The following is a 14,959-nucleotide window of genomic DNA, read 5'->3' as shown; positions in this document are numbered from 1 at the left end:
AAACCACATCCAATCAAATTGTAGATGCACTGAAAAAAGGAAAATATCTTCATGGTTAAGCGTGTAATTTGGTGAATTGAGTAGAGAAACACACACCTTTATTGAATGAGAATTGTACTTACTAATCTCTTTGCGAACTCTTTGTTTTCTGAAAGAAAGCCATATCCTGGGTGAACCTTGAAAAAAGACACAAACGCAGACACACACAAACTGTGGATAATGTACAGATAGCTGTCTTAAAAACAATTTACAATTTATACACTGACTGTAGTTTTGCTGATATATTCCAAGAAGATCAAGACCCAACACTGAATTTTAGTTAGATGAAGTAATGTCGCTTGTAGATTTGTCAAGTGACAGAGTCTTTGGACAAAGGTTGAAATAAGATTTTTCTATGGTCAGTTTTTTTTTATTTTTTTTTTTAAGTTGAACAATTAGAGAATTGGAATTCCAGGCCCACAAAATTGCACCCTTCTTTGATAAAATTCCCCATTTTCGAGCAGGGCAATATGTCAGTCAAGATGTGGATATACTGTATTAACTTTGGTGGGCATTTGAATTGTTTTTTGGCTGGTTCGTCAGTGGTCAGTGCCTTGCCCGCCACCCCTTCCATCATCGTTGGTCCACATTTTTTCAAGCCACTTTTTTAAATTGTCAATCTGTCGCTCATTCCCGACAACATCGACCTCCCCCCAAAAAGAAGAAATCAAATCAAACGTCCATCATCCGACTCAAATATAAAAATAATTCATCCCCTGAAAACAAAACAAACAAAAAAAACACTAATGAAGAGTACTCTCCACAACTTGATGTTACACTTATGTTACACTAAACTAAACTCAGTCACTTCAACCATCTAAATTAAACAGACATTTAATAGACTTCCATAAGCAGTCAGCATGTACAGGTATGTACTGTACTGTTTTTATGTTCAATGTGTGCTGTCAGGTCTACACTGCGATTAGCAATCACGTCCAATGGAGAGGATCAATTTGCTACAAAAAGCTTTTAACCTCTGCAGTCCAACTATCTGAACATCTTAATCATTTGAAAATACATTTTAAGTTGTGGTTATATAGTTAATTGTAGATCGCAGTTTCATTTGTTCTAACTCTGCCTACTCAAGCCTGTAAACAGGAGATTCTATGTTTCATAAATGGGAATTGTGACTAACCAGAATAATGACTGCATATAAAAGCACGTAAAAGTCAGTTGACTTTGAAATCTTGTTAAACTCAGAAGCCGACGATCATGTTCAAAAATTAGCTAGTACAGTTTGTGTTCAAAGAAAACACAAATGAAGGTAGCATATTGTCAGTAATGAGTTCAGGTTGAACCCCAAATACTTGGTCATGATTATTAAATAGGAAAGACTTACAGCTTGGGATTTAGTGTCTCTGACAGCATCCAGAATCGCATCCATGTTGAGGTAGCTCTGACTGGTGGGGGCAGGGCCAACGCATACTGCCTCATCAGCCATCTTTACATGAACCTGTACACAAAGAAAAAAAAGGTAACAGGTAACGGTACACTCTCATCTACAATGCCATCATGTTCTTCCTCGCAATCAAGGTATGATATGATTAATGTCATGTCTTTGGTTCAAAGGCATCTATGAACTTAATTTCTACAATTAATTATCAGTTATAAATATAAATAAGTTCATAATTAGTTGTCATTTATAAATGAGAAAAAGAGTTTAAAGTCTAAGGTCAAAAAGGTTGTGAGTAAGCAGTGCTGTCTGTTCAGCGTCCGACAATGCATAATATTTGCCATGGGACACATACTTTTAAATGTGCGTCCTCCGGACGCAATGTTTTTTTGTAGGGATGTTGCTAAACAATTCTTTCACACAAGGCAATTCGAACCAGAGAAACAAAGGAGTATGATAAGTTGCACCGCAATTTGCATGAAATGTGTTTGATGATGACTGCTGTGGCTGCTGGTCAGGAGGTAAAAGATGGTCAATTCGACCCGCCATCGGGGGTTGCAAAACAGGGCAGGACCGCTGCCCCCCCCCGGCACACTGAGCCATCCCAAACTGCATCTAATGGTCAAAGAGTAGCTTTGCAAACCTTAGTTTACGAACTGAGTGGGGAATGAACTTTTGTAGGGACTGCCAATACTGAAAGGACTGACGGACTAAAACCTGTTGTAGAGGACATAGGCAGGGGAAATCGACAGGAAATCGTGGTGACTGACCAGACGACCCCCCAACTCAAAGACATACAACTTGACGGAGCATTTAGACAGGCGAACTGTGGACAATGTGCATCCCAAGGTCCAGAGTGGTTGTCCTTAGAGGACAAATTAACTGCCAGCATGGCAAAAGATTGCACGCAGCAGCAGGATGGGCTAGACACAGACATTGAGACAGGGGAGGGGGGGAACCCATTTTTGATCTCACCCCCCCCCCCCCCACCCCACACCCCCCCCCCCCCCACTAACTGACTCCTCACCTCTTGCCACATACATGCGACGCGTGCACTCAACAGAGGATGACTGGAGAAGCCAAGCAACAAATGACAACAGCTGTTTGACCCCTAATTATGAAAAGAGTCAGATCAGACCACAATCTGGATTTCAAACGAGACCATCTGATAGATATACCCCACCAATGAGAAATTACCCCATTATACCAGCCCCTCATGGGTTAGTTTATCAAGAAATGACGTTGAAAAATTTAGATTGTTTACAGAAGAGGTTCCCCGCATTATTGGGCGGCGCCGAGCCCTGGATCCAAGCTTTCAAGAGACACACTGATGATATGAATTTGGCTTGCGGCGACATGGTAAGATTAATCCAGGCATGTTGTTCCTCAGTTCATCAACCTAATGAAGTCCTGGGGCATTCCGGCCTTAATATGGTTGAACTCGATTGGTTGTTTGCTCCTTTCACCATGCGACTGTTTGCTGTGCTCCGGGACCTCTTTCCTTCTTCCGTGTCAGCAGTACCAAAACTTCCAGATTTCAAACCCACCCTGGATCCCGCTTCACACCTCAATGCCTGCCAGACCGTGTGGTCAGATAAGACTTGTTCACATCCATCCTGCGACAAGCCACCTTGCGTGATTTGTAGAAATGTGCATCTGGATACACTTTCTATGGAGGTCAGGGAGAAGCTTTCTGCAGACCCTGATCTCTTGGAAGGTAATGAGGGTTATTTTAATCAACATGTGACTCACCACGTAAAAATGTATGTTCACAGGCAAAACAAATCTGATGAGGGAGTTAAAGAAATGCAGGAACGGCTTCTAAGCCTTAAATTAGCATAAGCGTGGAAAAAAGCAAAGGACACAAAGGCCAAAAAGGGGGTGGCAGATCAACGGATGTGGATGGTTGAGGGACGGCTGGTGAGAGGCAGAAGGGCGTGTTGTGGAAGGGGGAAACACCAACGGAGGTCAAGGCGGCTCTCGCCAAGCTCCAAATCAAGGCTGCTTCAGGTGTGACGGTATGGACCATTGGTGGAGACAGTGCACGTTTCCTTGGCCAGAACAAAGATAGCACCAGGGCCCTCCTCCCCAGAGGGGAGACAGAGGAAGACAACCTCCACAAGGCAAGAACTTGGGCAGCGTGGCCTTGCACTCTGGCGACAGCAACAACAGAGCAAGCCACACTAGCAGGCGGTCATCAGCTACCTCATGCAGATGACGATGACTGGGCCAAAGATGGGTTTTGTTGGTCTTCCTCCAACTCTGCCTGTCTCCACACCACAACATGACTTTTATTGCTGGACAAACTCTCACCCACCGCTTGGTGTTGACTGAAAATCAAACACCTATTCATTGCATGTGGCAAGACCTATGGACAAAGACACAAGCAGCCATCTACCGCAGCTCAGAAGGACTGACGGATCACGTCCAGAGAGGTGTGTTCTTCACTTGTCACCCAGCCCAATGACGGCCAGGACCATCACATGAACTAAAGGAGGGAGGGAGTGTCTACTTGACTTTCCTGCGGTGGAAACCCTGAATCGACTTGTTCTCCTCCTGCCTCAGCCGACTCTCTCTTTCTCACATTGTTGTATGCCTGCAACAATGATCTAATTATTAGGAAGCATTTCAAACAATCAAAGGCGATGAGTGGAACTTGACTAGTCACCAATTTTTTTGTGGGGAGACAAGGCATTGTGACATACACATCATTGACAGATAAGCAATCTCAATGGTTCATGATAGGTGAGTCGTCTACACCACACATAACACTTGCAGTAGGAGCAGGCTGGGAAGCACGTGAACTGGGACCCATGGTGTGGTATTGCCAATTGGCCAGTGATTGGACACATAGTGAAATTTCCTTGGTAATGTATTCCCAGAGCACTGAATGTTTTTGTATTCAGGTTGGCGCGGTGGATCCCGGGTTGTTGGAGGATGTCACACTCTCTCGATTTCAAGGCAGGGAGCTCGCGGACCACGAGGACGCCGCTCCGCTTTTGGACAAGTTGCCGGACTCGTTGTGGTCTGGGGGCCCCGCTGACATAAGTTTTTGCCACCCCGTTCTTCCGGTATCATTCAAAGTGACACATCATCATTTTGGCGCGCTCCAATGCACATGCAAACCTAAGTCTGCCCAACCACTAATCTTTTATATCTTACTCGACTTGGTGAATTGGGGTTCAAAGTGTCAGAGAACAGGTGAAAGTGATGCCGATGACAAGTGCAATTTTTGACATGACTGTGTTGAGATGGAGACCCGACACTTAAACGCCGGACCAGACTTTCGTGGTGTCCTCTCCGAGGGGATAGGGTCTCCTTCACCGACGGCTGTTGCTGGAGGAAAACTTTAGGACCATCCATGCCAACGCCACGGTTGTGGAGGCCCCTGACCCGGAGGAACGGAACTCAGACTTCCAGACCGTTTGGACAAGCGGCGAGTTCCAGCGGTGGAATTAATGGCCATGTGTGTAGCCCTTGAATTGGCAGAATGCTAAAAGGTGACAATTTTTTCTGTTTTGTTGTAGTTGGTTGCCTGTATATGAACCTTTCCGCCTGGCGGAGTCAAGTGTTTGTTACAGCTACCAGGGATCTAGTGGCTCACATGGACTTGGTGGGACGTTATGAAGAACAGGCCAGCAGAGGTGGCAGTCATTGAATGCACAGGACATGAGGACACAGCCAATACGCCAGTGGCACGGGGAAACCTAATCTACCGACGCAGAGGCTAAAGCATCTGTGAGTCACCAGTCTGAGGTGTCAGGATTTGACGTTTAAAGATGTAAAAGTAAGTGGAACGTAAAGTGGTTACGTAAGGAGAACAGATGAGACTTTGGTTCAGCCCGTCGAGAGGGCCAAAACAAGTGGTGCTGCCACTTGGCGACTGCATGGTTCTGTCTTGGACGACACCCATGGAGTGACCCACAAAAGTAATGTGTCCATATTGTCTAGACTCCGTCACTGGTGGCACCCTGATCTGCTCGTTAAAAGTTTTAGTTAAAGAATTAGGTATGATTAGTCATAAAGGAATAGAATTGTTGAATGAATGAAATGGGATGTATGGAATGTTAGACTCAGAGTGTGAGCCCCACGACTAAAACAAAGTTACATCAAACAAAAACCGGCCGGTGCCCAATAATGTAGTGGACTATACTGACATGTTGGTCTAAGTCCAGGGCAAAAGGTACCTTTTTAGTTATTTTTAGTTATTGTCGAGACTTTTGCAGGATCAATCAATCAATCAATTATTGTCGAGACTTTTTCAGGATCCCCAAAGGCCTAACCCTATGCTGAAGAGGATGCGCTGTCATTGATCAAAGCTCTTATCAATCGGCTCACAGGTTCCCGCGGATCGTTAGATCTAACAGCGGCTCACATTTCACTACAACCTCATTGGCTACGGTTGAGGAAATGATGGGTCCCAAACATAAATTTGGGCCAATGTGGCATTCACGATCACAGGCCCATGTGGAGCACATGAATACAACTCCAACAACGCCTCACATATAGGTGCGCTGAGACAGGGCTGAATTGGGTCCAAGCCCTGCCGTTGGCATTGTTTTCCATCAGACAATCTGTAAATCACCGGAAAGGGTTCACATCTTTAGGACTCCTGACTGGCCGCCTGATGCCGGGTCCATGCTTGAGTTTGTTCCACCCAGACCTGGATACCTTAAGGGTATAGACCCTACTGGGAGCATCTGTCGTCACTGGTGTCTTCTCTTTGCATTGTGCATAGTGTGTGTGTGTTTGTGTGTATGTGTGTGTGTGTGTGTGTGTGTGTGGGGGGGGGGGGGGGGGGGGGGCATGCGCCGGACCTTCCATTGGTTGGGTCCGTTCAAAATTTGTGCATGGACCTCTTATGAGGTTCGGCTGGGCCCAATGGGGGACAGGTGGTACCACGTGTCAAAGACATGTCCTGCCCCTTTGGGATTTAGATTCTTTGAGGAATATTTTTATTTTTTTCTGTGTTTTGTTTTTATATTTTCTCCCCTCATTTTCTTTTTCTGTTTACTCTTTATTCCTGAAGAGAGGTTGTTTTTATTTTTTTGAGGTGTTAAATTGTTTGTTTAATAATTTAACAAAAGGGGTACGCTGTCTAGGTATATTGTGGAGGAGTATTCCTGCAATTGAATTATGTTCATGTTGTTATTATTAGCCGTCGGTAGTTTTCTGTGCTTCTATGCATTTTGTGTTTGGTGATACAACATGAGTGTTTCACATGCAAATGCAAAGTTGATCAATCTTCATCATGACCAAATTTAGCCTCTTGTGTAAGCAATGTGTGTTAAGTTGAAAAATATGTCCAGGTCGGACGACGACCTCTTCCATTCTGTCATGTCATCGTTTTGGGCGGATGGAAGGGCTTTGTTGTCACTTCGGGAACCACTGTTTTGATAGTTTTGGGTGAACTATCGCAGGGTGATTTTTGTATTGTCTCTTGCTTCAGCCGTTTGTTGTCAGGATCATGCACATGGCTTTCGGGGACAAGGATCCGATTGGGCAATTACATCTTGTGTCGCTGGATCCTGACCCAATTAATGTGGAGGCAGCTGGTTGTCCTCCTGGCTGTGGCACTGTTGCCATGTGGATATATCCTTTTGGTGTGTGACCTCTAATAATTAGAGGTCAATTGGGGGATTGAAGAAAATACATATTTTTCAAATTCAATATATCAATAAAATAGTGTGTACATGGAACTATTATTCTAATAAAGATTGAGACGACGTAATGTCAGTATAAAGCAGATATAGTCTTGGCCCAGGAGAAATAAAGACAAGTCGGCATCTCCAAAAGGAACAGATGGCATCCTCCGACACAACATTCCACCAGGAGCAAAAGGCTAGGTGTGGTCTTCAACAGAAGATATCAGTCAGGGTTATTGGTGCTCAGACTTCCTCCCGCTTAAAAAAATGGCCGGCAGAACAAAGACTTTTGAAGACACCTTCCCCACGCAAACAGACCCCCACGCACGCACACACCGACACGCACGCATGCACATGCGTGCACGCGCACACACACACACACTTGCATTCCACAGTGGGACTACATGCCCCAAAAGGGTATAAGAACTGAATGTGGAAGGTGAAACGTTGCCATTTTTTACTCCGACCCGTGGCAGGACTGGCCCGAGGCCTCGTGTACTTTCCCGCTCTGTCTGGATTAAATCTATTGTTTCACTATGTTGTGGTATGGGCAATCTTTCAACAAAAACGAACACGCTAGGAAGTAATTTAAAGCAAGAAGCTTTTTATAGATTCCTTCAGAAGGCAACCCCCCTCCCACAACCCCACACCCCCCACCCACCCAAAACAAACAAAGACGACTGTCTGGGAGTTTTCCGTTTTTCGAAAACAAGACTCTCATCGACATGAAATGAAGAATCCACATTGTGCTATTTATTAAGAAACAGTCGTTGAACGATTGATTTGAAATAAACTACTATCACTCAATGGCAGTTAATTTCAATTCAGTCTTCTTTCAAAATATTGTTGTGCCATAAACAACGATAAACAAAACTGTTTATATTATCTAGAAAAATTGCTATTTCCCAAAAGATTTTGAAGTTATATATTTTAGGCCTGTAATTTTTAAGGGTGGGAATTTTTGGCTGTCTCACAATTCAATTAGATTCAGAATTGATTTTCAATTCTCAATGATTTTCGATTCAAAACGATTCAATTACTTCAAAATGATTTCTGCTTCAATCTATATAAGTGCAAAAAATCATACTATGTGGGTCATTTTTGCAAGACAGAATAGCAAAGGGAGATAGTGTATTTTTTTTAAGTTTTGATTTGTAATGCTACATCTAATGTGACAAAGCGCGTTGTTTATGCTCTACGCGAGGCGTTTTGTCGCGGGGTCAAGATGATCACTTTTGTGAAGTCACTTTTTGTCGCACGAGGGGAGGGGAGTGGAGTGAGCTTGCTGTGCACTTTACAAAAATAGCATGTTGACAACTGCTACTTTTTTAAAAAACTATAAACTATAATTTTGATAGTATAAAAGACGAAACAAAAAAGTAGGACAAGAGACATTGCCATTTCATATAAACGAGAAACTTAAATTAGCTGACAATTCAACAGCAATGACATTATACGTCACTTTATCTTTTAAATATGACATTAACAATTTAACAAACAACATTATGCATCCAGGCGTTGCCCCGTCTCGATCAGCACAGATTCGTTCATGGGGGGGATTACGGTTAGGCTGCTGGTGCTGCTGGCTGCTGGAAACCACATCATCTTTCTCACTATGTACAGTATGTAATATCAACAGCGCCCAGAAGCGGCGCCAAAAAAACAAAGATCAAGCACAAACGCATGAACAGTTAAACTAAATCATTTCCAAAACATTATTTTGGGTGCAGCCCACGCAGCCCGGTACCAGTTGATCCATACCAAGGTGTTTGTGTCGTTATATTATTTGGTATGGAATGTTTTATTTTGAAGTTCTCACCACATGTTCTGCAGTTTTACTGGTAAGTAGAGCATTAAAAGGCAAGTGACCAATTAAAAAATATATAACTGGTCAGGTACACCCCATGTCAAAACAACCAAAAGAAAACAGATATTGTGCTCAGCATAGACATGAAATCTCGTGGTGTGAAATCTCGCAAGATTCCATCATACAAGATCACATCTCATTCCTACTAAATACGTATTACACACAGACTTACATTAAAACACATATAATGTCTGTGATGCTGTAGAGCAAGCTGGTTTAATGCAGCACGTTAAATAAATTACTTTGGTGAGTACCAGATAAAGAGTAACAAAGACAAGATGCTTTTTTTTTTTTAAACCAATTTGGAGCTATTTTGTGAGGCATGTACCATACTGTATGACTGACAAGTATGAAGGTTAAAAGCCTTTAAAAAAAATACATAAAAAATAAAAACCGTAGATTTGAAAATTTTGTTTGAGGTTGCGATTTTTGTCCCAAAACAATTTATTTTTCAAACCTAGCAGTAGGGAATAGGATTTGGGAGTGGTAGGCACAGCTCTAACTATGGCACTTGGTTTGTTACAGTTGGATTTCCACCGCATAACCATGAAAACAGAAAGTGCAAAAATAATACGGCATTGACATGATGAGGCAAGCCTGACAAGATAACAACAACGAATGAGGATGAGCCTTGTCTACATTTGCCTCTCAGGATGAGGATGTGAGCCAAGCTAAGGGAGTAGTGATCGACCAATTATGGGCCGGGACGATTCTCGGGACTGATATTTTGAAATTTGATGTATATCGATATTTTTTTTTATTTTTATTTTTTTTTTTTTTAGTCCGACCTGCCAATATGAAGAAAACAATGTAAATGTGTTGCCTTTAATGCCACGTTCAGATGGAGCGTGAAGAGTGGACGGTTTTGTATTGTAGTCAATGACGCGTCGAGCGACGCGATGGAGCGACGCACAGCGCGTATCTACGCGTGACGTGAGAAGTTGAAAAATTTGAACTTTTGTCGCGTGTCACGTCGCGTCAGCCAATCAGCTTTGGGAACGTTCAATGGCTCACACAGGAGGCAGGAATGAATCATGGCGGGTGCTTTGCGGTCACCGGAGCTACCCAACAACGCCAGCTGAGCTTTCAATACAAAGGAGGAGCCAAGCAAGAACACTCACCTGGCTTGAAAAACGGTGGAAGGGAGAACTTGGGACAACTGGTATGTTCAGCGTTTGCTTCCTTTTTTAACAGCTGTTGAATCGTAGTTACTTTGCTAAGCTAATGATAGAGGAGCACTTACAGCACAGTATTTAGCACGATATCGGCCACTCGATTGCGACATTGAAACTTTTTTATTTTTTATTTTGGCAGACGAGTATTGCCGTAAATCGAGAGACATGCAGTGTAAAGAAAGAGGACTAAAGGTGCTGTCGGAGAAAATATTGGCTCTGCCACATCCCAGAAAAGTGAAATTCTCAGCAATGCTCCCCTTTCCGGATCCACTGTGAAGTGCACAGCAAGCTCACTCCCTCTCCCCTCGCGTGACACTGTTGCATGAAATGTGAACTACATCTTGACCTTGCGACAAAACGCCTTACAGAGCGTAAACGACGCACTCCACCTGAACGCGGCATAAGGCTGAAGGCTGATTGAACGGGATGTTTTGTTTCAAACAATGCTAATGCTGCGTGCACACCGAACACGAAAATTTGAGTCACTATGCTCATACGCGGGGCTTTCTGTACTTTCTGTCCACTTTTTTTGTCACGCGAGGAGAGGGGAGGGGAGTGGAGCGAGCTTGCTGTGCACTTTACGGTAGATCCGGAAAGAAGAGCATTGCTGAGAACTTTCTCTTTTCTGGGATGTAGGGGAGCCAATATTTTCTTCTACGGCAACTTTATTCTTTTTTAGACTGCGTGTCCCTCGCTTTGCGGAAATACTCGTCTGCCAAAAAAAAAAAAAAAAATCAACGTCACAATCAAGTGGCTGATACCGTGCTAAATACTGAGCTGTCAAAGCTGCACTATCGTTAGCTTAGCACAGTAACTACGGTTCAACAGCTGTTGAAATAGGAAGCAAACGTTGCCCATACCAGTTGTCCCAAGTTCTCCCTTCTGCCATTCTGTAAGCCAGGTGGCTCTGTTTTGTATTGAAAGCTCAGCTGGCCGCGTTGGATCGTTCCCGGTGACAGCAAAGTGGCCGCCATGATTCATTCCTGCCCCCTGCGTGAGCCGTTGAATGTTCCTGAAGTTGATTAGCTGTCGTGACACGACACGCGAAAAAAGTAAAAAAAATGTAACCACGCGCCAGGCGAAATTTCGCGCCGCGCAGCTTCGCGTGACGTCGTGCGCCGATTCGCGTCACTCTATTCGCGTCCATCGCGTCGCCCGACGCTCCATCGCGCGAACTCAACTACAATACAAAACTGTCCGCTTTTTCACCTCGTTCACGTACGGTGCGCACGCAGCATAACGCGAACGAGGCGAAAAAGCAGAGAGTTTTGTATTGTAGTCATTGGGGTTCGCGCGTTGGGCGACGCGATGGACGCAAATGGAGCAACGCGAATCGCCGCACGTCACGCGAAGCGAAATTTCGCCTTTCGCTGGTTAAAGTTAAAAACTTTTAAACTTTTTTTCGCGTTTCGCGTCGTGACAGCCAATCAACTTCGGGAACATTCAACGTCTCAAGCAGGGAGCAGGAATGAATCATGCCACCTGCTTTGCGGTCACCGGGGGCTATCCAACACGGCCAGCTCAGATTTCAATAACAAAATGGAGCCAAGCAAGGGCACTCACCTGGCTTGTAGAAAGGGGGGAGCAAGAACTTGGGACAGCTGGTATGTGCAGCACTTGCTTCCTTTTTTAACAGCTATCGAACCGTGGTTACTGTGCTAAGCTAACGATAGTGAAGCATTGTCAGCTCGGTATCGGCCACTCGATTGCGACGTTGAAACTTTTTTTTTTTTTTTTTGGCAGACGAGTATTGCCGTAAAGCGAGGGACACACAGTGTGAAAAAAAAAAAGAAGAATAAAGGTTCTGTCGGTGAAAATATTGGCTCTGCCACATCCCAGAAAAGTGAAAGCGCTCAGCAATGCTCTTCTTTCCGGGTCTACCGTAAAGTGCACAGCAAGTTCACTCCACTCACCTCTCCTCTCTTAGCGTGACAAAACGTGACAAGAATTTTCGTGTTCGGTGTGCACGCAGCATAAGACAATAGTTTCTATGTTGTTAAATGATTGTTGCATTTCAAAGGATGATTATTGTTTTGTCTGTATAAAGGAAAGGTTATCCGGATAGTAATACTTTTGGTTTTGCCGATGACGCATTTCAGTTTCCAGGTTTGCAGTTGGCCACGCTAATCAAACAGAATGCTATCAGAAGCGATCCTCTGTGAATTATCAGGCAGGAATGCCGTAAATTTCATTTTATTATATTTCAAACATATAAGTATCTATATTAAGGTCTATTTTCATCATTTTGTTTCCAGGTTTGAGCTATTTTCTATTTGTGTGTTTTAATAAACAAGCTTTAGACATTTCAATGGTGTTCAGTGTTTGTGTCATTCAACTCTTTTACGGCAATTCTTACACTTTCACTGCAAATTAATATTGGCTCCAAATTATCGGCCTCCTCCACTACTAATAATTGGTATTGGTACTGGTCCCGAAAAACCCATGTAGGTCGATCACTACTAAGGAGGGAATCTGAGTGCTATGCACTCAAAGGTGGCATTAAATACAACGGTAAATAGACACCATTAAGTCAGGTCAATTTGTTTCATATAGGCCAGGCATGTCCAAACCCAGTCCTCGAGGGCCGCCTATCCGGCAAGTTTTGGAGGTACAAAAGAGTCTGAAAGGGCTTCACGCGTACAGAGAGACTGAGAGTGCATGCAAACTCTGCATTTAGAAAAATAGGAGCAGTGATTTAAACCCAGGAGTGCTGTTACTGTATTTTGACACACCATAATTGTGTTGGGGAAAAGGTTTTAAAATACAGATTTTTTCAAATATTACCCTTGACTAAATGGCTAACTCAACATACAGTTAAACGAAACTCACAGCATTAGAGTCGACGTCACTATGGACAGCAACGGTCTGAATACCCATCTTCTTACATGTCTTGATTACCTGATGGGAATACAAGAATATTAAGTGACTTTACTTACAATTTTGCACATACAAAAACTATTTTCATGCTGGAGTATTTTTTTCCTTTGGTATATTATACAGCAAAATACAAAATATAAACAGAAAAAAATGGTCATTTTACTATATTAAAAATGATATACACCCAAAGTAAAGTCACGCCATAATTGATAAAAAGGTACAGTATGTCTATTCTGTCCTCGTTTTATGTCGCTGTCAAACGAGACAGATAGCTAACATGAACTGAGTTGGTCCAATAAAAGCTTGAGGCGTGGAGGTTTAAGTTCTTTACTTATTTTCCTGGCTTGTACAGCCGATACTTATTTTTTTTCTCTCTCTCTAAAACTGCAATAAACATGCAAATAAAATAATTACTTTCTAACTAGTTACAAAATTCACCTATTAATTAAACATATGTTACACGCTATAAACATACAACACTCGTTCGACTACCAACATCAGAGGAGTTAGCTTTCCCGCACACACACGCACACGCACACTACTAACAAGCTTATGCATTAGCAACTGTTATAAGTACGATATATGGAGGAACCTAAGGAGGAAATCTAAACTGAACTTGAACATATACACTCTTGTCATTCTGACACATAAACGTAACACAAGGAGGACAACATGTACTCACAGAAATATAATTTCTCAACTTTGCCGTGAACGAGGTCTTTATTGTTAAATTGTATTACAGTGATCTTCAACTGACCCGGCTGAGCCTCTTGGGCATATAATGTAAATGACTACAAGGTGGCACTAAAGGACAATGCAATGTCCCCATCCAACCATTCATCTGGCAAATGTGAAACAGAGCAAATCAAACTGTTTAAACGAAACAAAGTATAGTTCCAGCACAATGTCTATTTAACAAAATTCTGAAAACATTCAATGTAAAAAATGTTTTTAAAGGTGTTCTCATTCATATTGAGCACTACAGGTTCCCTTAGGGCACAGGTGTCAAACTCTAGGCAGGGGGCCTGATCTGGCCAGAAAATTCTAATTGAGAATTGAAGTTAAACAAAGCTGGTGATAAGAAATACGAAGAAGGCTAGGCTAGGCTACTGTCACTTGGGAATATGACCATAAGAAGCTCAAGTCACATCACTCCAAAGGTAAATATATATTTTATCTATTTTTTATTTATGAAGTTATTTAATGATATACATGTATACTATATATAAATAGCACATACTAAACTAATTTCTTACTATTTTTTTAATATGTATATACATTTTTGATGTTTTTACTTGGGTTGTACACACATTTTGTCATGACCTGTATTGACTTCCCTTCGTGGGGCTCTATCGTATTGCAGGACAGGCCTGTCTGAGTAAGGAGTGGAACCACCGGCTGCGCACCTGTTCTCAATTCCATCACCTATTTAGCGCAGCCAGAGCAGGGCGGCGGCAGATTATTCTCTGAACCTCCGTTGCGTCAGCGTCTCTTATTTCCCGAGTTTTTTCCGAGTTTGTACTTATCGTATTTATTTGTCTGTCTCCTAGTTGTTTCCCTCAGTTGCTACTTTGCCACGTGAGTATTTTCCGCGCTTCCTTTTGTCGTTACTTTTGTCGGGTTTGGATTTTATTTATTCTCTATTCCCTGTCGTGTGTTATGTGCTCCTTTGTTATTCAACCACCTCCTCATTTGTTACTTTGTGTTCCGTTTATGTTGGGTCCATAAGGTATCATAGAAGGGTGTATGATTATGAACAAAATAATTATGATTATTTTGATCAATAGTGAAATCATGATTATTACTCAGTTATTCATCATGTTATTCATCAACATGCCTATTTGCATTTTTGTAAAAAAAAAAAACAACAGTATTTTAACAAGACTTCAAGGCTTGATACGTAGAAATAATAATAAACAACTAAAATAAATTAAAAAAAATTAAATCAAATTCACAAAATGTG

General features: G+C 42.5%; 1 protein-coding gene and 1 pseudogene across 1 annotated transcript in view; one reads left to right on the top strand and one right to left on the bottom strand.

The window, feature by feature from the left end:
- Window positions 1-14,959, bottom strand: part of pcca (propionyl-CoA carboxylase subunit alpha) — a 67,892-nt gene that overhangs the window by 31,924 nt on the left and 21,009 nt on the right. Inside the window, exons 4-6 of the mRNA XM_088421070.1 lie at window positions 12,949-13,017; window positions 1,379-1,492; window positions 123-176 (exon numbers count right to left, since the gene is read on the bottom strand). Coding sequence (XP_088277196.1) covers window positions 123-176; window positions 1,379-1,492; window positions 12,949-13,017 — 237 coding nt within the window. The remainder of the gene's footprint in view (window positions 1-122; window positions 177-1,378; window positions 1,493-12,948; window positions 13,018-14,959) is intronic.
- Window positions 2,768-3,503, top strand: LOC148420542 (uncharacterized; annotated as a pseudogene).

This window comes from Hippichthys cyanospilos, chromosome 8 (assembly GCF_059441005.1).
Source record: "Hippichthys cyanospilos isolate Australia breed blue-spotted pipefish chromosome 8, RoL_Hcya_1.0, whole genome shotgun sequence".
Lineage (NCBI taxonomy): Eukaryota > Metazoa > Chordata > Actinopteri > Syngnathiformes > Syngnathidae > Hippichthys > Hippichthys cyanospilos.
Note: the sequence above shows the minus strand (reverse complement) of the source record. Positions and strands in the feature narration are given on the sequence as shown.